This window comes from Alexandromys fortis, unplaced genomic scaffold (genome assembly GCF_014885135.2).
Source record: "Alexandromys fortis isolate MF-2015 unplaced genomic scaffold, M_Fortis_MF-2015_v1.1 scaffold_381, whole genome shotgun sequence".
NCBI classification, from domain to species: domain Eukaryota; kingdom Metazoa; phylum Chordata; class Mammalia; order Rodentia; family Cricetidae; genus Alexandromys; species Alexandromys fortis.
The window spans coordinates 101,208-127,574 of record NW_026068276.1 but is presented as its reverse complement, the minus strand read 5'-3'; the positions used below and the strand labels follow the sequence as shown (position 1 = coordinate 127,574).

General features: G+C 43.7%; 2 protein-coding genes across 5 annotated transcripts in view; both read right to left on the bottom strand.

Annotated features, from left to right (window-relative positions):
* Positions 1-3,685: 3,685 nt before the first annotated feature.
* Cabp5 (calcium binding protein 5) lies at positions 3,686-14,676 on the bottom strand. 3 transcript variants are annotated; one of them, XM_050132094.1, is made up of 7 exons: positions 11,820-14,676; positions 9,022-9,052; positions 8,344-8,487; positions 7,079-7,188; positions 5,316-5,463; positions 4,680-4,709; positions 3,686-4,381 (listed from the first exon to the last, which is right to left on the bottom strand). In XM_050132094.1, the coding sequence occupies exons 1-6, from the start codon at positions 11,880-11,882 to the stop codon at positions 4,684-4,686; spliced, it is 522 nt and encodes a 173-aa protein (XP_049988051.1). In that variant the 5' UTR covers positions 11,883-14,676; the 3' UTR covers positions 3,686-4,381; positions 4,680-4,683. The 3 variants fall into 3 exon arrangements, with proteins under 3 accessions (XP_049988051.1, XP_049988048.1, XP_049988049.1); XM_050132091.1 differs by having other exon boundaries at positions 14,371-14,676; XM_050132092.1 differs by lacking the exon at positions 9,022-9,052 and adding an exon at positions 5,003-5,114 and having other exon boundaries at positions 14,371-14,676.
* Positions 14,677-14,803: 127 nt separating this feature from the next.
* The window catches only part of Pla2g4c (phospholipase A2 group IVC), a 45,686-nt gene continuing 34,122 nt past the window's right edge, over positions 14,804-26,367 (bottom strand). Inside the window, exons 11-19 of one of the 2 annotated variants that reach the window (XM_050132089.1) lie at positions 26,150-26,203; positions 25,141-25,302; positions 24,611-24,778; positions 23,307-23,402; positions 22,056-22,210; positions 20,359-20,530; positions 18,796-18,946; positions 18,020-18,148; positions 14,804-16,479 (exon numbers count right to left, since the gene is read on the bottom strand). In XM_050132089.1, the coding sequence (XP_049988046.1) occupies positions 16,059-16,479; positions 18,020-18,148; positions 18,796-18,946; positions 20,359-20,530; positions 22,056-22,210; positions 23,307-23,402; positions 24,611-24,778; positions 25,141-25,302; positions 26,150-26,203 (1,508 nt within the window). In that variant the 3' untranslated portion in view covers positions 14,804-16,058. The remainder of the gene's footprint in view (positions 16,480-18,019; positions 18,149-18,795; positions 18,947-20,358; positions 20,531-22,055; positions 22,211-23,306; positions 23,403-24,610; positions 24,779-25,140; positions 25,303-26,149; positions 26,204-26,367) is intronic. The other variant, XM_050132090.1, reaches the window with a different exon arrangement.

Below are 26,367 nucleotides of genomic sequence, written 5' to 3'. Positions count from 1 at the left end.
AGACAGTAGAGATGTACCTGCATTAAATTGAAGCTTTTCCTTTTCATAATCAGAAGGATTCAAAAGATCATTGGAAAGGGATTTATTTTTCTCTCAGTCTATGATGTTTTAAAATGACTCATTGTGTATCCCTGTTTATTTATCTAACACGGTCTTGTCTTACACTAAAATGATTTTTTGTAACATTGGCAGTGCCTATTCCTCTCTCTTAGAAAGGTGTCAGGAATGACATACATTGTTTACCTTGGTTGTGTCTGAAACGTCCTAGTGAGTCTTAACTGTCAATTTGATGCAATCTAGAGTGACCTGAGAAAGGAACCTCATCTGAGGAATTACCTAGACCAGATTGGCCTGTTGGCATATCTGTGGAGGAAGGTCTTGATTGTTAATTGATGTAAGAGAGCCCAGCCCACTATGGGCAGTGCCATCCCTATGTAAGTGGTCCTGGGATATATAAGGTTAGCCTGACAAATACGATAAAATAAATCCACAGACACAGAATCCACAGACACAGAAAAGCTAAGTTACAAGGAGGGGTAAAGGGGGGACTGATGGAGGAAGGTCATTGGTAATAAACAAACTGCCTTGGCCCATTTTGATAGGCCATCCCTTAGGTGGGTGGAGTAAGCAGAATAGAATGCTGGGAGGAAGAGGAGTGAGCTCAGACTCATAGCTCTCCTCTTTGGGGCAGACACCTCAGACAGAGGCCATGCTCCCCTCTCCGGGGCAGATGCACGCAATGAAGCAAGCCGCCAGGTCAGACATGCTGAATCTTTCCCGGTAAGACTGGTGCTACACAGTTTATTAGAGATGGTTTGATCGGGATATCAGAATTAGCCAGTAAGGGCTAGAGCTAATGGGCCAAGCAGTGTTTAAAAGAATACAGTTTGTGTGTTGTTATTTCTGGTGCAAAGCTAGTCTTGCTGGAGCCAGGCGGGATGAAAAGCAGGCCCGCAGCTCCCACAACAGAGGACACCCCCTGGGAATTGGAAATAGAAGAGATTTTGTGAGTGGACTGAGGGTGGGTGGGGATGAGAATATGAGCAATCAGGTAGGGTGAAGAGGGAGAGTACTGAGAGACTACTAGAAAGAGGGGGTGCATATGAGCATCAGGTAAAACTCTGGCACAAGGGAATCTCCCAGCAATCTACAAAGATGATCCCAGTTAAGACTCCTAGCAATAGCAGATACTAACTGGCCATCTCCTGTGACCAGGCAAGACTTCAAGTGGAGGAGTGGGGAACCAACCCAGCCACATAATCTTCGACCCACAGTCTGTCCTGTCTGTGGTATGTGTTGAGGTCAGGGTGGTCTAGAAACTAAGGGAGTGGCCAACCAATGACTGATTTATCCTAAAACCCATTCCAGGAGAATAAGTCCACCCTTGATAGTGCCTGGAGCATCAGGACCCAAAGGCTGGATGACTCAAATAGAACTAGGATAGAACCAAATATGACTGGAGGGGAAAATGTCAAAGTAATGATGCCTAAATCTGTTCTGCTATTCTTATAGATTTGTGCCTAGTCCAGTTGTCATCAGAGAGTTTTCACGCAGCAACTATGGGAAAGATGCAAACCCACAGTCAAACATTTGGTGGGACCTGGGAATCCTGCAGAAGAGGGGGAAAATATTGTAGAAGTCAGAGGGGTCAAGGACACCACAAGAAAACTCACAGAATCTACCAACCTAGGCTCATAGGGGCTCACAGAGACTGAACTGACAACCAGGGAGCCTTCATGGGACTCATCTAGACACTCTGCATGTAAGTGACAGATTGTAGCTTGGTTTGCTTGTAGGACTCCTAAAAGTGGTAGCAGGGGCTGCCTCTGACTTTTGCTGACTTTTGGAACCCTACACCTACATACTTGGTCACCTTGCCCAGCCTTAACACATAGCAGTGGCGGGGGGGAGGGGAGGGGTACTGCTCAGATTACTGCAACTTGATATGCCCTCCTCCTCTCCTCCTCTCTTCTTTCTCTTCTTCCTCCTGATCTTTTCCTCTTCCTCCCCTTTCCTCCTCTTTCTCTCCTTTTTCTTCTCCTCTTCCTCCCATTCTCCTCCTCCCAACATCTTTCCATTACAGCAAGATTATATTACAGGTTCCTCTCTCATAAAATTCATTCCCATAAAAGTGAAGCCAAGTGCTCATGATTCATTCTTTGAGCCAATAGGGAGTAGGGGTCTACCTATTCCTCACTCGGGTGTTTCTAATTACTGTCTTGAAACCATGCAAAATCCCCTTTTACTTTTTTATTTATAATGTACTTTAAACCATTGCATACTTATTTATCAAACTGTAGCCCCTGGTTCTATTTTCAGGGAGAAGAGGGAGACATCATGTTGAGGCTGGAATCTGCTTCATCATCATTGGACACCTTTCCAGCTTAATCAGCTTTAGAAATGCCGCATCACTATTATAAGAACAGGTTGTGCTAACCATGGTGGTTCTAGGTTAGCCTGGTACATATATAAAGTCCTGGGCCAGTTACGTAGTGAGATCCCGTCTCATAAATAAATAAATAAATAAATAAATAAATAAATAAATAAATAAATAAATATCAGTTGGGCATAAAGGGGATGCTAGAGTCAAAGGTAGTAAGGTCTTAAACACTTAAGAAGGAAAGTAGAGGGTCTTGCTGCTGGTGTGAGATCATCAAACTGGCCAAATAAGAGGAAGAGTAGAGATGGTCATGCTGTCAAACTATATTCTAAATATTTCTAGATATAAGTAGATTTTTTTTTCTTTTTCCAAAACTATTTTTCACTTTGGTCAGAGAAACTGCTTCATGCTGTGGGTAGTAGTTAATACAGACACTCATAACTAGCCAAAGTGCTGAGTACAACTAACTCTAGTGCTCTCCTGTGGATAAGTCATCTGTATTAATCTCCCACCAAAGCTCAGGCAATATAACAGAAGAGAGGGGCTGAAAAGAAATGTAAGAGTTGATGGATGGGGGAAAAGCTGTGAAATGCTGATTTCTGGACACAGCAAGGCTATGGACTTCATTAATTCATAGTAGCAATGGTTACCCACACAAGATCAAGTCAGTCAAAATTCCATCACAGATAAAGGCAGGGCCCCTGAGGCCCCACCCCTATTAGAAGAGTCATCGGCTGTTTTAAATGGGATAATCACTCTCTTTGGGAACACTGCCAATGGCAGGCTGCACACGTCTCCGTAGATTTAATCATCCTGTGTTCTCACTTCACCTCCCTCCAGATTATCATCCGAAGAAAGCCATGACCATACCTTCACTCTTCATGTTTATGTCTATGGATATTTTGCCTGCACACATGTATGTGCACCACATGCATTCAGTTCTCACGGAAGCCCACGAGGGAGTCGGATACCCTGGAATTGACATTATAGGTGGTTAGAAGCCACCATGTGTGTGCTAAGAATCAACCTGGGTCCTCTGGAAGAACAGAACTCTAAACTACAGAGCCATCTTTTGAGACTCATAGTTGAATGTTAAGAATCCTCATTTAGAATTTTCTGAGTCTTAGCATGCTTTCCTCTGGGTTGAAATGTTTCAATTCAGAAAAAATTACTACATAAATACCAAAAGAAAAATGCTAAAAATAGATTCAAATGGTCCCCAGAGAGTGACCAACAGAACAACCATAAGCAAGAGGATGGAACACATATTATTATTCTACTTTTACTTTATTTCAGTCATATAAATTGAGGGTATTGGGTCAGAGATCAGATGACATATTCTATAGGTTTACCTAAAGAACACCAAAGCAAGAAAAGATTGGAGGAAGGCATGACATGAATTCTTTATCTTGAGTGATAAAGAGGCTGAAGTGTCCAGATCCATGTATGTTAGGATGGAGTCCATGAACCACCTAAGTAAAGTAGAGACTCGCCTGGAGCAGCCCAGGGCACATCAGCACAGGGGCAGAGGGCTTCTGGGAATGGCATTGCAGTCACCTGGCTGAGCTAGGGATTTGAAGAATCCTGTCTTCTTTCCACCGCTTCACCTCCCTTGAGATATTTTGCAGGGGATTAATTCCCTCCAGGGATCAGCTTGCTCTAAACCTTGATAATCCAGATTAATGGTTTAGCTCAGTTCTCCCTGGGTTATCTCACACTAGAGCAGGGACATGGGTATTTACAGGGAAGTGACAGACTGTGCTTCTGGGAAACTCAACCTTCAAGGCCTCCTCTGAGCTAAGACTTATCAGGCTCCTCATCACACCCTGTAAGGAGTGGGACACTCTCTTGCCAAGAAAAAGAAATGAAGTTGTTGTTAGAGGAGCCAGGTGGAAAGTAGGCTGTGTGTGGAACTTTTTGAAAGATTTTCTTTTCTTCATTCAGACTGTGAAAAAAAGTTTCCCACACCATCTTTTCCAAAGGGAGACACAGAAGGAAAATCTGTGGGAAACAGAGATTTAGGGAAAGGTGTCATGGTCCCTGGAATGTTTGAGTGGCAACTGATCATAGTACAATTCATATTTATGTACACATTCTCCCTTCTACATTTGCTTGTACACATGTCTCTTCTCCCAAGTAGCAAAGCAACTGCAGCCATCCCCAAGTCCACAGTGTGGCAAGTCCACAGCCACCCTGCATCCTGAACCCTCCACCCTCCACCCAAGGACTCCTGGGAATCCAGATCTCTACAAGCATTCAATCCATGTTGACAAGGCAGCATGTGTCTGCAGCTTCTTACCTCTTCAACGAGACATCATCTTCACAAACTCTGAAAAAGAAAATTTCTTGTGAAGTTCCTCTTGGTGAAAGCAATTTGTTTCACATCTTATTCCCTTGAAAATAGGTCCCTCACTGACCCTGGGGCTCACTAATTGTTGTTGTTATTGTTTTAATGTGTATTGGTGTTTTGCCTACATGAGTGCCTGTGCACCACATGCATACAGTGCCTGGTGAGAACAGAAGATCTCACTGGAACTGGAGTTGGGAACTGCCATGGGTTCTGGGTCCTCTTGAAGAGCTAACACTCTGAACCACTGAGCCATCTCTCCAGACCTATCTCACCAGTTCTTTGTTAAGCTGCTGACCAGGGACTGCGGTGAACCTCTGATCACCACCTCTGTCCTCCACCAGCAAAAGGAAGGGGCGAGTGGGAGATCCTCAGCTGGCCTGCAGCCTGGAAACAAACACACTCACAGAGATCAGAGGAGGGCACTGGGTGTCCAGCTCTATCACTCTCCACTGTATTCCCTCTAGACAGAGGCTCTCTCTGAACCTGAAGCTAGGCTGGTAACTTGCAAACCCCAGCAGTCCTCCTCTTACCACCTCCTACAGCCCTGTGGCTATAGGTGCACACTGGAATTTTTAATGTGAGTACCTTCAAAGTCAACAGTGCCATCTCCATTGATGTCAGCCTCCTGTACCACCTCGGAAATCTCCCGAGGTGTGAGCTTCTCCCCCAGCAGCCTCTGCATGGCCTGCTGCAGCTCTGCCAGTGTGATCTCCCCATCTCCATTGGTATCAAACTAAACAGAAACAATGGGGGCTAGATCAGCTTCAGTGGTGATACAGCCTCAGGGAAGGTCGGGGTTCCAGGCCGCTCAAAAAGGTTAGGAACCAAGCTAAGTACTAAGGACATGTCATCAACTGGAATGTTGGCTCCTCAATGTAGGATGGGGCTTCTTTTAAATTTGCATCTACATTATTTTTAACAACTTTGCTGGGATGTAGTTGATATCTAAAGAGCTATGTATGTACAATGCACACAACTGGATGAGTTTAGACATATGCATGGATTCATGGAATCATCACAACTACTGTGACAGATATCCATCATAGTCAGGAGCTTCCTGGTTCTTCTTAGCTTTTGTTTGTTTTCCATGCCCTTAAACAAATTATTACATTTGTTGTTTGTTTGTGTGTGGGCACAGGTGTGGGCACATGCATGCCATGGTGTACCTGTGAAGGTCAGAGGATAATTTGCAGGAGTTGTTTCTCTCCTTCCACTATGTGAGTCCTGGGGATTGAACTCAGATCATCAGGTTTGGCAGTGCCTTTACCCACTGAGCTATCTTACTTACCCCATGTTCTTATCTTATCAATTATCAATATATTTTATAAGTTATTATGACTATTATATTATTATAAATGTTTGATAGAATATTTTATTTATTCCTTGACAATTTTATTCATCCATTAAAATTTTTAATTATGACATTTGCAAGAAGATATATAATACAGAAACAATTGTGTTAAACAAAATAAGCCAGATGCAGAAAGACAAAAAACAGATGTTCTCTCTCATACAAGTAACATAGATTTAAATTTGAGTATGTATGTACATGCATGTGTATGTCATTATACTAGAATGCAGACAATGAGAGAAGAGGGACTTTTAAGGAAGGAGAAAAGAGGGAAGGAAATAACAGAATACATGTGACATGAAAGTCAAAGAAGGACCAAGGCCTTGCACACACTAAAGCAGTGTTCTACTGCAAAACCACACTCCCAGTCCCTCACTGTGGATTCTAGGAAGGTGCTTTGCCACTGAGCCATGCCCCAGCCCCTCACTGTGGAATTCTAGGTAGAGGTTCTATCACTGAGTCACATTCCCGGCCCTCACTGGGGGATTCTAGGCAGTGTTCTACTACTGAGACGTGCCACTAGATCCTGGAGACCTTGTCTGTTTCTTGTTATGTTCAGCAGTTAGATTTGCCTCCCTTCCACAAACATCTTCCTGTCCTATATCCTCTGTAATAGAAGTTTCCTTCCCCAGAATAGCTCTGCCCTTCTGGAAACAACATACCCATAGATTCTTCCTTCCTGTTGCAGAAACTAAGATTATAGGCTCCAGAATTTGCCTTGGGAAACATGGGGTATTAGATATAATTTGCAATCCTTGATCCTTGGGTTCTTCATATGTATGATGGGAATAAGTGTGTGCTTATTCCTAATATTGTATATAAGGGTTATATAAGATGAATACATATTGCCAAGTGTTTGGAATATATGATTCTCCTTACCTTTGTATCTAATCTCAACTAGTTGATTTTGGTGGGCACTGCCCATGGTATGGACTAATAAAACTATCCCCTTGAGGTCTCCCGCACCCCTTTCAGCATTATGGAGTTATTAACTCACCTCCTTGAAGGCATCTCTCATCTCCTGGACACCAATCATCCCTGCTGTCTCTGCAAGCAATTTGGGGGTCATCAGCTCCACAAAGTCTTCAAAGTCTACACGGCCACCAACTGAGGAAGAAAGAGCATGGTTAGCCAGGATTCCATAGGCTCTGAGCTTCTATCCCTGCACTTTCCCATTTAAGTCAGAATAGGTCAGCTGCCATCTTCCTGCATGCTAAGGGTTTTCTTTGAGTCTCTTCTATTATGACATGGAATTCAATCTTGTTAACTCACATCCATGCCTAGGAGTCAATGTAATTCTGTATTCAATCACAGAATCAACTTAGGTTTCCATTTAATGATGCATTGCCAAATAGTGCTACTCAGTTACACTGGATCCAAGTCCAGGTGTGTATTCAACATCCATCAAGCTACTCTACTGATAAGAACCTACATATGGTAAGAGCTCACTGGGGAATATGACTTTTCCCACAGTGGCATACTTTCTACAACATGATGAATAACTAAGCCATGATCATGTCTCTACTTGATTGATAGAGAAACTAAAACCCAGGAATATTCCAGAAATATCCCACTGCTCAAAATGGTCACAAGGAGTAAATAATAAAAGATAGACTCAGGCACCAGGGAGATGGCTTCTCAGGTAAAAGGCATTTGCTGTCCAGTTTGATGACATTGAGTTTGATCCCCAGGACTCACATGGTGAAAGGAGACCACTGACTCCGGCAAATCATTCTCTGACTACCACACAGATGCTGTAGCATTCACATGCACCCCCTCTTCCACCAACACACAGAATATATAAATGCAATTTGAAACTTTTAAGTGAGAAGCTGGGCAGGCTCAGCTATTAAGAGCACAGTCTATTCCTACAGAGGACCTGAGTTTATTTTTCAGAACCCATATGGTAGTTCATGACTGTGTGTAACTCCAGTTCCAGGGAATCTGACTCCCTCTTCTGCCTTCTGCAGGTGCCAGGCACATACTTGGTGCACAAACGTAAATACAGGCAAAACATTCCATACACATGATATTTTAAATCTTTAACATTTTTAGTGATAAAATGTGCAACTAGTACCTAGATCCATCTTTAAAATCCTCTTTCTGACCACTTCAAATGCAGCACAGTCAAAAAGATGCTTTCTGGCAGACAGCTCTTTTCCCTTAACAACCTTCCTATTTAAAGTGCTACTCTCAACCCGAACACCTTTCTCACTCCCACCCTGTCCCAACTCTGGGCATGTCCCCGACCCCTGCCCTCACGGTTCATGCGGATTTGTTGGCCCAGCTCAGTCAACTCCATCTCTGTAGGCATGTAACCCATCGTCCTCATGAGATTGCCCAAATCCTTGTAAGAGATGAACCCATCTCGGTCCTTGTCAAATTCAAGAAATGCTTCCCGGAGCTCTAAAAAGGAAGAGAGAAGAGGTAGTTGTAGAGCAACCTGAAACAGTCAGTGGAGAAGACTGGTATCTCTTGAAATTATCAATAAGACACAACTAGAGATGAAATGTAGTCTACGAAGAAACTATTCTTCAAATACAGAATACAGTTTCTTCGTAGAATACATTTAATGAACTGAATGACTCATTTTTGAAAAAGCAGGGATTTGTAAAATGTGCTAGTGAGGTAACCCCTGAGAGCACTGAAGTCCTCAGAGTCTTAAGTGAAGTTACAAGGGATCTCAAAACAACCAAAGGAAAAAATAGCAACGTTTTTTAAATCACTCTAAAACTTATCATTTCTGAGTTTCAAATGAGGCAGACACACCCCATCGATACTCGGGAAGCAGATCCTAAGCTGACACAGAATGAGCTGTGCAAATTACATTTAACAGGGAGAGGGAGGAAAGGAATGTTCACATGAAAGAATTTACACAAAAATGCAGGAGAGGGCGGATGTGGGTGGCTAACATGGAAGGGCATTTGAGCAAGGAGTTACCATCAATCTCATCCTGTCCCAGTGGCCTCTCCTAAAAAGAACACAAGAATGAGAGATTGGAGAAGTCCCACTTCCCCAGACAAGCCCATTGTTCTATCAAGCTTTCTGGTCCTTCACACTCTTCCACTAACTTTCTTCTTCCTCCTTCCATCTCCACCTCCCATCCCCAGCTCTTCTCTGACCACCCTTTCCTCCCATCCCCTCCCCTTTCCTGTCTCCTATCCTTGCACCTTAATCTCTGACTGTCCTAGACATAAGAGAGTTGGAACCTCTTCTCTAGATGAAGAAAATATGTCTCATCTATTGTGTTCAGAGGGATGTCTGTGTCAAGCTCTTTCATTGTATTTAAACCTCAGAACCATGTCAGTGAGGTAAACTCAAATATTCTCATCTCACCCATAAGAAACTGAAAAACAGAGAGATTAATGAGCCTACCAAAGGTCACACAGTTCATATGTAGAATATCCCCCTCCAAGGGAGAGGTAAATCAATTAATCCTGTTTTCCTTTTATTTATTTGCCTATTTAATCATTTTGAAATGCAAGCATTTTCCAAGTACTTGTGAGGTATCAGAGGACAATTTGAGGCAGTTAGTTCTTTCCTTTCTTTATCCTGGGGAGAGAACTCAGGTCTTTGGACTTAGCAACAGGTGTCTTGACCTGCTGGCCCTCACTGGCCCTTATTGAACTATTCTATTCTAGTATGTATGTATGATGTATGTATGTATGTATGTATGTATGTATGTATTTAGACAGTCTCATGTAGCCCAGACTAGTAGCCAAAAATGACTCTGAACTTCAGATCCTCATGTCTTCATCTCCCAGGCACTGAGGTTACATTCCTACCACACCCCCTTTTTATGGATCTGGGAATTGAACCCACGGCCTCATATGTGCAAGATAAACTCTACCAGCTAAGATACATACTCAGCCACTTCATCCTTTTAAGAAATGAGTTTTTGTTAACAAAGAAACAGGTTTGCACTGTGATGTTGTCACACATCTGCATCGCTGACCTTTGCTGTCTTTGGCACCGCCCCTACCTCTAGCACGTTCCTCTCTCCCCAGTCCCAGTTCTCCCCTGAAGTAACACCCTCTTCTGCTTTTATGACACACATACTCCTTTGAGATTACTCAGAGGTCAGACACAGGTCTCCTGGCTCCCATGCCCAATTCTTTCTGCTACATCCCACTGACTCTAGCACCTCCATCCTCATTCCCAGTAAGCATCCCCTTGTGTGAAACCAGTGTTCAGAGTGCTTCATGAATCTTCGGTGTTAGTCTCACATCTGAGAATTGCTGGTCGTTGTTCTCTACCCACGAGTACACCTGAGGGTAAGCTTGGTTAGCAGGCATAGCGCCTGGGAATTTACTCCTCATCAACCTTATAATTGGAGGCCTCCTCACTTCGGATTCTTCTTCTTTTCTTCCCATGCAAGCTCTTACCTTCCCTCAGCTCTCTTCCCTCTCCCTTCCCCTATTTTCCCTTCACTTCCTTTCTCCTGTTTCTCTTCCCTGTCCTGCTTTGCCCCATACCTTGACCCACGTCCCCTCCCCTTCTCTTCCCTTCCATTTTCTCCCCTCCCTTTCTACCTTCTCCTTTCTTTTCTTCCCCTTTCTGGTGATGTTAAAGGCTTACAATGAAGAGCATGTTCCTAAGAATCAAACAGGACTAAATATGCGGAGCACTGGACTGAGCTCCCAAAGTGCAGTCAAAGAGAGGGAGGGGGAATAATATGAGCAAAAGGGTCAAGACCATGATGGGGATACCCACTGAAACAGTTTACCTGAGCTATTGGGAGCTCACCGACTCTGGTCTGACAGTGGGGCAACCAGCATAGGACCGAACTAGACCTTCTGAAATATGGGTGACAATTGTATGGCTGGGGTAGACAGTGGGGCCACTGGCAGTGAGACCAGGATTTATCCCTACTGTTTGTATTGTTTTTGGAATCCATTCTCTTTGGAGGGATACCTTACTCAGCCTGATATAGTGGGGAAGGCCTTGGTCCTGCCTCAAAGCAATGTGCTAGACTTTATTGACTTCCCATGGGAAGCCTTACCCTTTCTGTGGAGTGGATAGGGGTGGGGAGAGGGAAAGGTGGAGGGAGCCAGAAGAGGGAGAAAGTGGGAACTGGGATTGGTATGTAAAATGAAAAAAGGTAGTTTTTTTTAAATAAATAAATAAATTTTAGGTAAATAAATAGGTAGATCCATAAATTGTGCCACTGATTAACTGTATAGACTTAAAGCAAAATACTTCACGATTTAAAGGTCTCAATTTGCTCCCTTGTAAAACAGGAATGAAATCATACCCAACCTCATGTGTTATTCTGAGGACTGAATGCCACCAAGCCTTTTTCACAGGACTAGGCACACAGCAAGACTCAATAAGCAGTAGCTATTTTTAATACCATCATCAGCATCATCAACACCATCACTATACCCATCGTCATCAGAAGCGGCAGCACCACCACCATCACTATCACCACTGTCATCCCCATCATCACTACCATCACCATTGTCATCAGCAGCAGCAACAGCAGCAGCAGCACCATTATCACCACTGTATGATTTATAAAACAATGATGTTATCAAGAATGTTTCCATCCCAATCCCTTTTACATTCCTCTCACTCCACCATCCTGCTTTGCTCCTGACTTCTGATTGCTGATCCTTGTGTCCATACGGTGCTACTTGAACTCAGTTTACGCTCTCCACCTGCTCCCCTTGTTGCTCAGCATTTGCACACTAGTTTTTCCCATGCCCCAGATTCCCTTGCTCTTTCTGCCACCTCACCCGCTGCTTCTCAGCAATGCCTTTCCTCAAGAAGATGCAGGCAGGGCCCATGGGAAACTGCATGGGGGCAGGTAGAGTTCACCAAGCTCTGATGTCAAGATGGCCCCTCCTTCCTCCTCCCCTGCAGCAGGCAGCCCAGTTCCTGATTGCTTCAATCCTTTGCCAATTCTTCTTGCCCTTCTTGGACTCTCCTCAGTCCCTGTGACAGATCTGTGACAGCTCGTGCGGAATCTCTAATCAGACAGTGGAGGGATAGGAGCTCTTCCTACCTCCCCATCTGGCTAGAGTGAGATGGGAGGGGAGAGCCAGTGTGGGCCTCTGAAACTCTTTTATCCCCAGAATGGAATTAGATAGTACATTTTGAAATGGGGATTAAAGTGAAGCCTCTACTCATTTGCTGTTCCAACAAGCATTTTGAACATTCATCTTAGCCTGACCTTTGGTGAGTGAAAGTTGGAAAGGATGGATGTGGTATTTCAGTCATGTGCTCAAAGGAGCATGATGCAAGAACCCTTGATACCAGGTCATACAGGCCTTAAGGGAACATGTTGTTGCTGTGCTAAATAGGTTGAAAAACTGCCTTCTAAACATTTAGTGCTACAGTTGACTTTGACTAGAAAAGCCTCCTCTGCAGTAAGCAGTTGGTAATGCAGAGACAAGAGCTGGTCAAAGTGCTAAGAATAAATGTCTGCTGAGTGCCCAGCCCTAACTGGGACATTGCTACCAACCCCTTCCTGAAGGTTCAGGAAACATTGAGCAGTGGGGATGAAAGAAAGTAAGCACCAAAGGATGTGGGAAAGTACGGTGAAATATTGTCTTCTGGATGCAGCATGTTCATTGCACTCATGCACGTACTGCACCTATGGTTACTTGCACAAGATCAAGTCAACAAGATCAGTTAGCAGTAGATTTTCAGAGAGAGAGAGCTGTTGAGATGTGTCAGGCAGTGTGGATACACTCAATAAATATTGTATATGTATATGAAATTACCAAAGAATATATAAAAATAAAAAGAAACCACTTGATATGAGGTGTTGTGTGATCTCCTAAGGAGACATGAATACATGTCTATTCTCCCCAAGATAGGGCACAAGCAGCCAACCAAAGAAAAGATTCCACCAAGCCTGACTCGGTGAACCAATGAGTTTATTGGGGTTGCCTACAGGGATATGAATGGTGAATTATCACCCAGATGCAGCTGCATCACCAAAAAATCCATCTCAGCATGGATAATGATTTATGAATGCCACATACTGGAAAATCCCTACACAACTTGCATACACTTCCACTAAAGAGTACTGTATGGTGGTTTGAAAGAAAATGGCCCACAAAGGGAATGGCACTATTAGGAGTTGTGGCTGTGTTTGAGTAGGTATGGTCTTATTGCAGGAAGTGTATCACTGTGGAGGCAGGCTTTGAGGTCTCACACATGCTCAAGTCATGTCCAAAGAGACTGACCATCTCCTGTTGCCTGCAAGATTATGGATTCTCAGCTACTTCTCCAGCACCATGTCTGCCAGCATGCTACCATGTCCCACCATGATGATAATGGACTGAACCTCTAAATTGTAAGCAAGCCAACACAATGAAATGTTTCCTTTATAAGAGTTGCCATGGTCATAGTGTCTCTTCACAGAAATAGAAACCCTGACTAAGACAAAAGTTGGTACCAGGGACTAGGGTATTACTGTGATAGTACTGTTTTTGTTTGGAGGAATTTGAACTTTGGTACTTTGGGTTAGGAAAGCAATAGAATGGATTAAGTGCTGCTTAGTGGGCCATGCCAGTAAAAGCAAAACAATGGTACTGAATGTGAGTTGATGAGCTGGGGGTGGGGCAGGGGCTAGCGCTGGAGGTTTCAGAGGAAAATAATATTAATATGTGGCCTAAAGATCATTTTTGTGATATTTCAGCAAAGAAAGCAGCTGCTTTTTGTCCCTGTCCAGTGTATCTGAAGCTAAAGTGAAATGAATTAGTTCCATTGGCAGAGGAAATCTCAAAACAGCCTAGGATAGACTCCGTCATGTGGTTACTAGTACTCATGCTTATAAAGATGCGTAATGGACAGGAACATCCTGAGAGAAAACAAAGAACCATGAAGTGGAATGGAACTAAGTTCTGTGTTCAAGCAGATGATCAAGAAATGGAATAAGGGAATGGTGACCTAGGACAAAATCCCACCTAGCTAAGTTTCCCACCTGTGAAAAGGAACTAAGGAAATGATTAGACCAGGATGTGATGATGTACACCTTTAATCGTAGCACTCCGGACAGCAGGATGTCAGATGTCCGCCTCTGGCCTCTTCAAGCCCATAAATAGGTGCATGCTACCATGCACACACACGAACACATTTTTTTTTGCCTGACATAGCATCCATCACTTTTATGATTTTCCTGAATTTGATCAACTATCAAAACTACCAAAGCAACTACTCATACCCTTCAAAAGGTCAAGGTCACAGAGTGAAGGGAAGATTGAGAACCTCACTGAACTTGGCAGACACCAAGATTTGGACAGTGCAGCACAGGACTCTGAGCCCAGACCCTTTTACCTCAGATGTCGGTATTGTGACACATGATAACTCATTAGTCATTTTTGGTATTCCTTGCTTCGTGTGTACATCATAGCAACCTCTCCCTTCGTATTCTCATAGCCTGGTATCTCCTTAATCAAGAATTTGCACTTGGCATTGTTCCTTTGGAAGATTTGTCAGGGTGTTTTGAGGATATGGCAATCAACTTGCTAAGGTGAAAACTGGAAAACAATCAAAAAGAAGCCCTGGGTGAAGGGAAAGTGGTTCAGTCCTGGAAAAGGCTAAATTCATTCTTAAGGTGTCTCTGTGTCTTCTTTCCACGGACCCACATGAACCCATATCTGTGCCATAATAATCTCATCTGCAAACTCTGAATTTCCTTTTAATGTCTTATCTACAAGCACATGAGGTATGGCATTGACTTTTGGGGAGAAATAAACAATTCAACTCGTAGCAGTCTTTAACATTTAATGAGCCACCAGGAAGAGTGAAGTCTCATTGTTTGTAGGAAAATGGACAAACCTGGAGCCCATCACATTAAGCAAAATAACCCAGCCTCAAAAAGACAAGTATAATGATTTCCCTCCTAAGTGTAATAGCTATCTCGCTATCTGCCTACTATCTTCCTTTTGTCATCTATTTATCATCTATCTTAACCATCTACCTTGTATCTATCTGCTAATTATCTTATCTATATACCTTGTATCTACCATCTATCACCTATCTACCCATTTTACTTATCTTTATCTATGTATTACATATGTTGTAGAAGGGGGACAATTTAGTGGAAAGAAGGAGGTCGAAAAAGATGAAGGACAAGAAGGAAATTAGGAAAGAAGAAAAGACAAATATAGCAAGTCTTTTATATGCAAAATTTAGGTTAAAATACATATTTATGCACACATACCTATGACACAAGAGCAGGAGGGGAGTATTTGGAGGGAGGAAGAAAACCCACATGAGAAGGAAGTGGGGCCAAATGGAGGTAATGGGGAACAAGTATTAACAAAGAACAATTACCTATGTCTATAAAAAGCCATGATGAACCCAATTATCTTGTATGCCATCTAAAAGTAACAAATTTTTAATCAAAAGAAACAAACATTGGCTTGGGGAAAAAATAATGAGTACTGCCTCTTGAAAACTTTGTCTTTACCAGGGCTGCTCTTAGGGTCTTAGGACTTCATTCATGAGCCTCCCAGGACACAGACACAATTATCTACTCCACAGATGATGAAAGTGAGGCTCACATGTGAAAGGACTTGCCTGTGCTCTTACAATGAGGAAACTGTGGGACCAAGGCCCAAATCAGATATAGAGTCATCAAGCTTGACCTCGGACTTACAGGTGGGAGGGAGACGGGCAAGCAGAAAGGGGGCTGAGGCAGCAGATAAGACAGCCAAGGAAGGCACCTATCTAAAACAGACTGAAGGGAAGATATTGAGGGAGAAAAGTATGGAAAGCAAGCCACACAGCATGTCAGGGAATGAAGAAGAAAGGATACTTCAAGGGTGACATAGGACACAGAAGGGTGCTAAGAGACTAAGAAATGCATCACCAATCTGTCAGTCAAGCAGAAAGCGTTTACAGAGCTTTTTGGCTCTGCAGAGATGGGCCATGATTTCAGATGAGATCTCTCCTTTTACAGAGGCAAGCAATCTGACCAAAGTGTAAAATGAGCAGTTATGGACGAAGGGAGGAAACTTTTAAACAGCTTTGGTCTCAACCACTACATCCATTTTAGCCACATGTATGTTGGACATTGTGGCTCTGATGATGAAGGAGTCATGTTCCAGCTTCAGGGTCCCCTGAGGGAACTGAAGTTCATACTTTGCTACCTTTTGCTCTGGAGACCCATTTCCCTGAATGATGTCATCAAAAACACTCTCCAGGTCTCTGGAGACTGGCTCGGTTATGATGGCTAAGGCAAACTTAATTCTGTGAAGCGCATAGTTGAGGGGAATAGAGAACAGTAAGGCCAGGTGGACACTTGGGCCCTGATAGATCAGCATGCCCACAGTGCCCTGGAAGCTGGAGCTCTTCTTCACAAAGGAACAGCTGACGGTGGACTTTGGAGACAGCACAGGTGGTGGGTTTACTAGTAAATGCCCACTCCGTAAGTAGTGCCTAGGAAAGAGAAGTTACAGGTCACTATTGCTCTAAGAAGATGGCCTTGCTTGTTGGAGAACAGAACATCTGGAGGCCTCTATAGACCATGCATGGTTCAAAGGAATTTATTTTTTTTCATTTATTTTATCTTATTCCACAAGAATACCTACATTTAATCTCGGCTTCACTGCCTAAGGGGTGCTCCCATCACCTATGCTTATTGTGTAAGTATTAGTTTATCTAATGATGTCAGTCTAGGAACAACTGTTCAGATTCAGAACAGGAGTTAATGACTTAGTCTACATCAAATATTAGATCTCTCAGAATCCACATCGTATTTCATTCTGCGTTTTCTGTTTCTTCACATTGAGCCACCACTAATGGCTTTTCTCCCACTTATTCAACAGGTTAAAGTCATTCTACTCCAGATTCTTTGCATGTGGTTCCCACAGACATCGTAATCGGCACTCTTTCCCTGTGCTTTGCAACCCTGATTCACCTGTGCACCACTTAAGGGCTTGATAACAAGAAAACCAAGACCACTGCCTATGACTATAGGCAGCTGTGAAAAACTGCATTCATCTCTGCCGCATGACATGGTGCCCACACTGGGGAGGGAGTGTCCCACCATCAAGCCTTTCATGTAAATGAAACCCACGTGAGGATGAAAGGGCAGTAGGTCCTCAAAAGATAAAACCATCCTGGACAGGAACGCTGTACTCACACACTCCCAGCAGTTGTGCTTACCTGCACAAGATCAGTCCACAGCCCCGGATGGGTTGGTGAGGGACACAGAATCTCACACCCTGCATGAGGAGCTACTTACAAATTTAATAGCTTCTTGTGGAGAGAAAGTCTATTTTCTTTATATAGACTTATGTCATCCCAGTAAGTCTACAGTCCGAGCTCCGGTGGATGACCTAACACCCACATTTATGTGGGTAGCACCAGATGAACTCAGTGGGTTATTAAAAAAAAAAGGACATGAAGTCTGGAAGGAGACCTGGGGGGCATCTGGGAAGAATTGTAGGGGATTTGGGGAAGTAAATATGATAGAAAGCTATCAAATATATATATTTCTCAAAGAAAAAGTAAAAAAAATACTACATTTTTAAAAGTAAGATCGATGGCTTGACAGTTAAGAGCATTTTCCACTCTTTCAGAGGACCCAGGTTCAATTCCCAGCACCCACACGGCAGCTCACAATCATCTGTAGTTCCAGTTCCAAAGTATCTGATGGCCTCTTCCAACCTCTACTGGCACTGCACACACGACGCACATGCATATGTGCAGGACAAAATATTTATACATATAAGTTAAACAAATAATTTCTTAAAGTAAGAGCTTTGCAAACTTATGTAAGCATGCTATTAGCACATATGCTGTAAACGGGAAACTAAGACTTAAACTGGCTACACCTATCTGATCTGCTATCATACACTGAGCCTTGTCTCTGAGCTGGAAGCCCCTGCACAGATGTCCTATGATCCCATATGATATGGGGCATGGGGATGGCTTAGGACAAGACTTGGGAGAACAAGAAAAGGATGAGACTTACAAGGGCTCCTTGAATATTATGTCCGTGTTGTTGGATATCTTAATCTCCACAGTCCGAGAGCTTTGGACATTCTGCACTCTGTATCCCAAGAAGTCCTCCTTATTCATCCTTGGCAAGTTGCCAGTTTTCCTGAGCGTGGAATGACAAGCAGCTCTGAATATCATCTGACAGACATTTCTGGATCCAGGGGCAGTGACTGGGGACTCAATGTCAGTTGTGAAGGGCTGTGATGGGTGGTCATTCAGTGTATACTCTTTGCTTATTAGAAAATCCTCAGCCATCTGGCCTCCAAGGAGGCCCCAGAAGCCATGGCAACCCAGTCCACTCTGCTTTGTGCTTCAGAAAGTCACTTGCTCCAGCACTATTCACTGCCTATCTCCTCCCCTTCATACACGCAAGCTCTGGTGGTAAGAAACAGTTTCTGTCATGCCATAAATTTTTATTTTTAGTGCAGAGGATGGAGCCCAGGTCTCATTTAAATGAAATAAGTACCCTACCACTGAGCTACAACCTGACCCCTCACTGGGGGATTCTACACAGGGGCTCTACCACTGAGCCACACCCCCAGCCCCTCACTGGGGGATTCTACACAGGGACTCTACCCTTGAGTCACACCGCCAGGCCCTCATAGGAAGAGTTCTAGGCAGGAGCTCAATTTCATCTACACCCACAATCCTCCCACCAGATGTACTGAAAGTTAGTTCTGCAACAGATATTCCTTAGCACCAACTCAGAGATCAGGGCAGTTACAGCTGCTGATATAGCCTGATACTCACCCAGCCATTTTCCTCATCTCACTGAGAATATTATCCCTGTTTATCCGAACATTCTCCCTAGACACCCTCAGCAAATCTGCCACAAGTTCTGGTGTGTAGAAGCAAGATGGTTTCATTGTCTCATATTTTTTTCTCCATGTGTCAATGTCATCTGAAACAGAACCAAACCAAAAAAAAAAAAAAAAGATGTGTCAAGTTAGGATCGTGCCCATTTATGTAAGAGGTTTGTAAACTACTTTTGTGGACCAAATTCAGCTGGCACATTTAACTTTATAAATAAAGAGGTGTTGGTATATTGCTTTATAAAGTGAAGCATTGTTTTACCATCTATCTGCCATACCTGAACAAAGAAAAATGCCTCCTTTTTCATATTAATATGTATTGCTCAGAACGACAGCTAATGTAAGTGACTAATAAATATTTGTTAAAATAATAAAGAGAGAAGGCTGAAGAGATAGCTCAGCAATTAGGAGTAATAACTGCTCTTCCAGAGGAAATGAGCTCAATTCCTAGCACCCACATGGTGGCTCACACCATCTGTAACTTCAGTTCCAGAAGATCTGATGCCCTCTTCTGTCTTCCTTGGGCACCAGGCATATGCATGGTGCACATGCAGAAAAAACACCCATACACATAAAATAAAAATAAAACATCTTTTCAAAAAATTAAAAGAAGCAAGAGAGTACATACACTAGATGAGTATGGTAGTGCATACATATCATAGTAACACTTGGAGACCAAAGCAGGAAGATTATGAGTTTGAGCTAATGCTGAACTTCACAGTGAGACTCTGTCCTAGAAATAAATTTAACAGGAGCCAGAGGAATGGCTAGGAAGGACTCATACTGCTCTTTCAAAGGACTGGTGTTCAGTATGCAGAACCCATGTCAGTTGATTCATAACCATCTGTAACTCCAGCTCCAAAGTATCCAGTGCTTCTATCCTCCTTGGGCATCTACACTCACGTGCACAGACAGGCAAACACACTTACACATAACTAAAAAGAACCAAAATAAATCTTTAAAACAAAACCAAGGCCAGTAGAAAGGAACAGATTAAAGCAACGTGTACAAGTCAGCACTCGGAAGGTTGAAGGAAGGGGAGCCTGAGCTCAAAGCCAGCTTTGGCAATAATAGGGAGACACAATCTACAGAAAGAGAAGACGGGCTCTCTACGTTATCCCTCCGAGGGAATCCCACTCCAGAGGCAGCGTGGCAGAGAGCTCCAGGGACTCCAGTGTGATAAACAGCAGTACTGAGACTGCCAAGCACAGTGCTACATGCTGAGACCCGCCTAGGACTGTTCACCTAGGACCGGATAATAAATGTGGAGTGCCCAGACGGAAGGAGCCAGACATCCAGCTAGGACATGAATGTCCCAACAAAAGGAGGAAACAGACATAAATGTCGAAGAGAGAAACAGAAAGCACGATGCCCTTTTGGAGGCCCCATGGTGGACAGGATGAGTTTTAGATGTTGAAGTGTGGACTAGGCATCCCTAAAATATAGCCCCAGCCAGCCAGAATCCCATGGCTCCTTACCCTGTTCTTCCTCCCACACCTACCTCCACAGTTGTTCTTGTTGAACAGAGTAAAATGCATGACAACAGGTCCAGTTTCCCCCCTGAGGATGTAGCAGCTCTCTGGGGCTTTGGCCCACTCCTTCAGCTGATCCTCTCTCACTTGAGGAAAAGGGATTCCATAGCGTTGGCAGTAGTCCGCTGTGGTCCTGACAGTCTGAGAAGGGGAGAATAGGGACCCTTGAGACACACTGGGACTTCAGCAAAGACCTCAAGAGGAGGCTGGAAAGTGCATGGTTGTTTTGGGTTTGGTTTTGAACAGAAGACATCTCTCACTTACTGTGGGTCAATGAATAGCTTCTTCAAGGCTTGAGAATAACTTTAGGGTTCTGTATGAAGAACAATGTACTCAGATGAGGGGTCACCTACATATATTTGGAGCCAGTTAATCTCATTTCCTCTCTGAGAGACTCTTGAACCTCTACCTCCCAAGGAGGGATGGATGGTGACAGACAAAGCCAGTTTCCATTACTGGCTAACAGAAATGGAAAGTCAGCCATGCAAGTGCTTTTAAATAGCCTAATGATTACCATGGAAGTCAGCCAGTCCACTTCCCATTACTGTAGCAAATACCCAAAACAATCAGCTTACAAAGAGAAAAGGTTGGTTTGGGCTCAAGGCTTGGAGGTTCCAAGCCATGATCACTTGGCCACATGGTGAGAGAGAATGACAGAGCAAAACTGCTCATCTCACAAGGCAGATAGATAGCTGTCCTTTGAGAGCATGCACCAGGTCAACTAGGGACTTCCCCCTAGGCCAGTGTTTCTCAACTCGTGGTTATCAACACTTAGGGGGTGAATGACACTTTCACATGGGGTCACCTAAAATCATTGGAAAACACAGATATTTACAATAGGACGCATAACTGTAGCAACATTTCAGTTATAACCTAACAACAAAAATAATTTTGTGGTTGGGAATCACCATGGCATGAAGAACTGTATTAAAGGGTCACAGCATTGGGAAGGTTAAGACCTGCACTAGGCACATCTCCTCAATGTTCTGACACTCCCCATTCACAACACCCTAAGGATCAAGTTCAAACACATGGGGCAGAAGTTCTTAACTTCTGGGGTACATTCCAGATCCAATTATCACAGCCAGAAAACAAAAACAACATAAGTGTGAAATATAAATCTTTACCCACCAGCATTGAGGCTAAGCAGGTAAAGGCAATTGCCACCAAGTTTGATGATCTAACTTTTAATAAGCACAAGTATACTTTTATATATCTGTATGCATTGCATAAGAGGTACAAATCCATATTATATAAGTGTGTATATTTTAAAGACAAGATATACAAACTCATATATATATACTTATTTTGTGTGCATGTGTATGTATGTGTGCACACACACAGGTGTGTGCATGTATTGCTACAGTGTGTGTGTAGCATCAGAGGACAACTTATGAGATCCACCACATGGGCCTGGAGGATGGAACTCAGGTTGGCAGCAAGTACCTTTATCTGCTGAGTCATCTTGCCAGTCAACAAGGTTTTAAAATTGTGATCATTATGCGTGTCTATGCATGATGTGGGGTGTACATGCCATAGTGCCCCAGACAACAACTGCCCAATGTCCACTCCCCAAGCAGACCCTGAGCTCCTTCCTGCACTGCCCCATCTCTATCCAGGCCAGCTCATCTTCTTCCCTCAAATACATAAGTTTCTTTTCAGTTACCTCTAGTGGATCTCCAGCACTGAAGTCAAATGAGAGGATGAGGTGAGCTTCACGAGCCGGAGGCAAAACAAGCGGGTAGGGAGTGTTGATAGCCAAACCAGCATCCACCAGATGCAGAACCTCCCGGCTCTGCATGGCCTCATCTGTGATGTTACCTAAAACCAGGAAAAGACTTGTCTAATCTAAGGTCAGAATGTAGGGTATAGGAAGCAGTTTGAGCAGAAAGAACTGTTGTCTCAGACAGGTGAGTGGAGACCCATTCCAGTAGGGTTCACTTTTGCTGCTGTCTGAACATGGTTTGAGTGTGCTCCTCAGAGACTCGTGCCCAGGAAGACTGGTCTGCAGTGTGAGGTGCTGATGTGGAGAAACCTTTTAAAGTACAGACCAATTTGGAGGTGGAGGCATCAGCCTTGGAAGGGATTTGTGTGGTTGTAAATTATTAGTTCTGGAGAGAGCAAAGTACTTATACAATGATACCCATCCATCTGTGACTATGTCCCTTCTACACATGGCTTCTCCATTACATTATATTGCAACCAGGAACACCCAAACCAGAGGGTGAACAGATGGCGCCACCTCATTTGGACTTTCATCTTCTAATGCTATGAGTTAAATAAAACTGTTTACTTTATAAAGTACATGGCCTGGGGTATTTTGTTATAACCAACGAAAATAGAATGATACAACTTCTCAAGGCATGTATGGTGCTGACCAAGCTAATAACACTGTGAAGCTTATCTTCCTAGGGAAATTACCTCTTCTCAAACTACAAAGGCATCAAGGCACAAGATGTTGGTGGTAGGCAGTCTCATCATGGAAGAGTGGTAAATGTTTGGGAATTGGCATAGTCTTGGAAGAAGTCATTCATAGAGCAAGATGACAGAAGTTTATAAAAGATATACAGAGACCTAAGGGTATCCCACAGGCCGGTGTATATTCTGTCTGAATGATGGAGGGCAGATCATGAAAGGATAGCCTTTGGTGAATGTCTATGTATTTTTAGAATCAGAGGAAAGCACCACTATTTCAGGGGCCTTACTATGCCTTCTATTGACACCAGAAAGACTATGTTTCTCTTGTTAGGAACCACTACCATGGAGAGGCTCTGCCACACACATCATTGAGCACATGCCATCCCCACCCCCATAGCTCCACGAAAGGGATTAGCTGAGATCACTTCATGGCCCTCATCCTCCATAGCTCACCACAGCCCATTAGAGATTAGGAAGGCAGAAAGGGGCATATTCTCACCGTTTTTATAGAGGAAGTTGTAAACAGTTCCCCACTCCCACTTCAAACAACAAATTGCAGTTTTACTCAGAAAAGTAAAAGTGTCCTGGAAATAACCTAGATGCAGAAATGGAAAAGTAGAAATTAAGTATCATGGACTGGCATGGGTTGGCTCTCCTCTAAAGTCCTATGGTGAAGAACTGACCTTCAACGTGACACAGGGTTTGAGTAGGGAAGTCCTACCTTATAGTAGATGGCAATGTCCCAGGGGCTTGTGTCCCCAATAGAAAAAAGAAAAAAGTGAACTGAACACCAGCATCTCTCTCTCTTTCTCTTCCTCTGTTTTTCTCTCTATATGTGTCTCTTTCTGTCTCTCACTCTCCTTCTCTGTCTCTGTCTCTCTTTCCCTCTCTTTTCTCCCTCTATCTTTCTCCCTCTCTATGTCTCTCACTCCAACTCTGTCTCTCTGTCTCTCCATGTCTCTCTTTCCATCTTGCCCTGTCTCTCTGTCTCTCTTTCTGTTTCTCGGTGTCTCTCTGTGTGTCTCATCTCTGTCTTTTTCTGTCTCTATGTCTCTGTCTTTATGTCTCACTCTGTCTCTCTCTGTCTCTCTCTCTCTGTCTATCTATCTCTGTGTCTCTCTGTTTCTTTTGTTTCTCTCTTTCTCTGCTTCCTGACTGTGGGCAATGTGACCAGCTACCTCAAACTCCTTTTGCCATGGTAGACAGTATCTCCTTAAACTATCTCTCTGTCTCTGTCTCTATATGTGTGTGTGTCTGTCTTTGTCTCTGTCTTTGTGTCTCTCTATGTCTCGCTCCCTGTCTCTCTTATATCTCTGTCTCTGTCTGAATCTCTCACTCTGTCTCTCTCTCTCTCTCCTTCCTGACTGTGAGGCAATGGGACCAGCTGCCTTATACTCCTTCTGCCATGGTGGACAGTATGTCTTTAAACAGTCTCTCTCTCTCTCTCTCTCTCTCTCTCTCTCTCTCTCTCTCTCTCTCTCTCTCTCTCCCCGTTTCTCTGTCTCCATATGTGTTTCTGTGTGTCTCTATGTATATCTCTCTGTATGTGACTCTCCTCTCTCTTTTTTCTCTCTCTGCTCTCCTTTGTATTTCCTGTCTCTCCTCTGTCTGTCTCTGTCTTTCTCTCTGCCTTCTAACTGTAGGGCAATGTGACACTCTTTTTGATGGACAGTATCTCCTTCAACTTTGAGTCAAAATAAACCACTCTAAGTTGCTTGTGCCAAATAATTTGTCACAGGGATAAGAAAATGTGACAGATACCAGTGGGGAAGATAGGAGGAGGCTGATAGTGCTGGCACTTACTCCCGATCCGGTTTGTCGGTCTAGACCTGGGTACCAAAGGAAGCGCTTTTGTCCTCATGAAGCAGTATAACAGATATTCAAGAAACTGCTCCTTCTCCTTGGGAGAGATCTCATTCCAATTCTGGACCGCCTCAATCAGCCAGAAATACTTCTGTTCACCAAACACATCTGCCACAAGAAACCCAACTGATTACCTGCTTCAGGACAGACCTGTGCCATCTCTTGAGAGTCACTGTTTAGCCTACTCCATCTCATCTCTTGTAGCGACCTGGATGTGACTGTGCTGTAGAGCAATTTGCTCTGAGAGAAAGCATTCCATCCTTCAGAGAAGCCTATGAAAGCTCAGGAAATATCAGGCAGCAGAGCTTAGTTGCATACACAGTCACTTTCAGGGGGGAGGGAGAAGGAGAAAAGAGGGCCACATCTCCACTGTGAGCCACCTGGCTGTGTGTCAACCCCCTGCTTCCCTCACGCTCTCTGGTCCCTTAGCATCCACACAGTAGTTTGCAAGTGTGAGCTCATGCACAAACCTCTCTTAGCACCCAGAACCTGCTGCAGGGCCTGGAGCTTATCCTTTATGCTGGGGTCATTCTGATCTTTAAGAAAAGCCATCATTAAATCCAAGAGCACTTCATCCACCTGTGTCTCTGGTGCTCCCATGTATGCCGCTGCTCCAGCTGCTGATCTAGGCACTGCTCAGAAACAAAAGTAGCCTCCCATGAGAGTGTGGAGAGACCATCACTGCCTGTCCCCATAAAAGTCTCTTTGTCACCCCATTCCTGACACTGCTGTGTACAACCAACCCAGCTTCCATGTGTTTTACTTAGAAAACTCCCACATGAATCTCAAAAACCTAGATGTTCCTCCCAGGTCCACCTTGGCTGACAAATGGAAAGTACAGAACAGAAGCCCACCTCCCTTGTTCCATGTAGCACAGAGGCTTGAGTCCTCTTGATAAGGCTTCTTACCCTCCCTCATTACCTCTTTACAATTACTGGAAGAGTAAGGAACACACAGACACACGCACACAAACACACACTTCCAGCTGTGGTTTCTCTGTCTCCCCAGATCCTCAGTTGCCTCATCTGTCAAAAATCTCCTGAGTGGGGGTAGGGAGATAACTTCATCAGTAAAACACTTGCTACTCAAGCATGAGGACCTGAGTTCAGATCCCCAACACCCACTTAAAAAGTCAGGCAAAGGGGCACACACCTGTAATCAGCAATGACGGTGGAGATGGGAGCATCCTAGAGGTTTGTTGGCCAGTCAGTCTAGCCAGTTAAGAAATTCCATGTTCACATAAGGTAGAGTGATAGAATATGGCACCGGACATCATCTTCTGGCTTCCACACACATGCACAGCACATGTACATGCATCACACACGCACACAGAGAGCACAGGTGAGCAGACGAGGTAAGAATAGCACTTCACAAGGTGACTATCAGCATAACCATGACATGCTGCACAATCTGTGGCTGGCTTGTTCAGTGTCTCATCCATGTCCTCATCAGCGATTCAGAACACAGCAGGGTGCTTACCTGCCATAAACAAATGTCCCTGGTTCAATTTTGCTCTCAGGTCTGCTAACATGTCTGCAAGAAGGTAAAAATGTAGAATGTTTATCTGTACAATGCAGTCACTGGCTACGGTGTTTTTTTTTTTTTTTCTTTATTTTTTTTCTTGTCTCTTAATTCTTTTTTTTTAATTGAGAATAGGAAAAAAAAGTTTCCGCCTCCTCCCATCCTCCCATTTCCCC

Excerpts from the sequence above, each read along its gene's own strand:
- Cabp5 (XM_050132094.1), bottom strand. The coding sequence starts at position 11,882 with ATGCAGTTTCCCATGGGCCCTGCCTGCATCTTCTTGAGGAAAGGCATT. Across the intron at positions 8,488-9,021 it reads GGGACAGGATGAGATTGATG|AGCTCCGGGAAGCATTTCTT; the intron begins GTAACTCCTTGC and ends CTTCCTTTTTAG. Across the intron at positions 7,189-8,343 it reads CCAACAAATCCGCATGAACC|TTGGTGGCCGTGTAGACTTT; the intron begins GTGAGGGCAGGG and ends TTTCTTCCTCAG.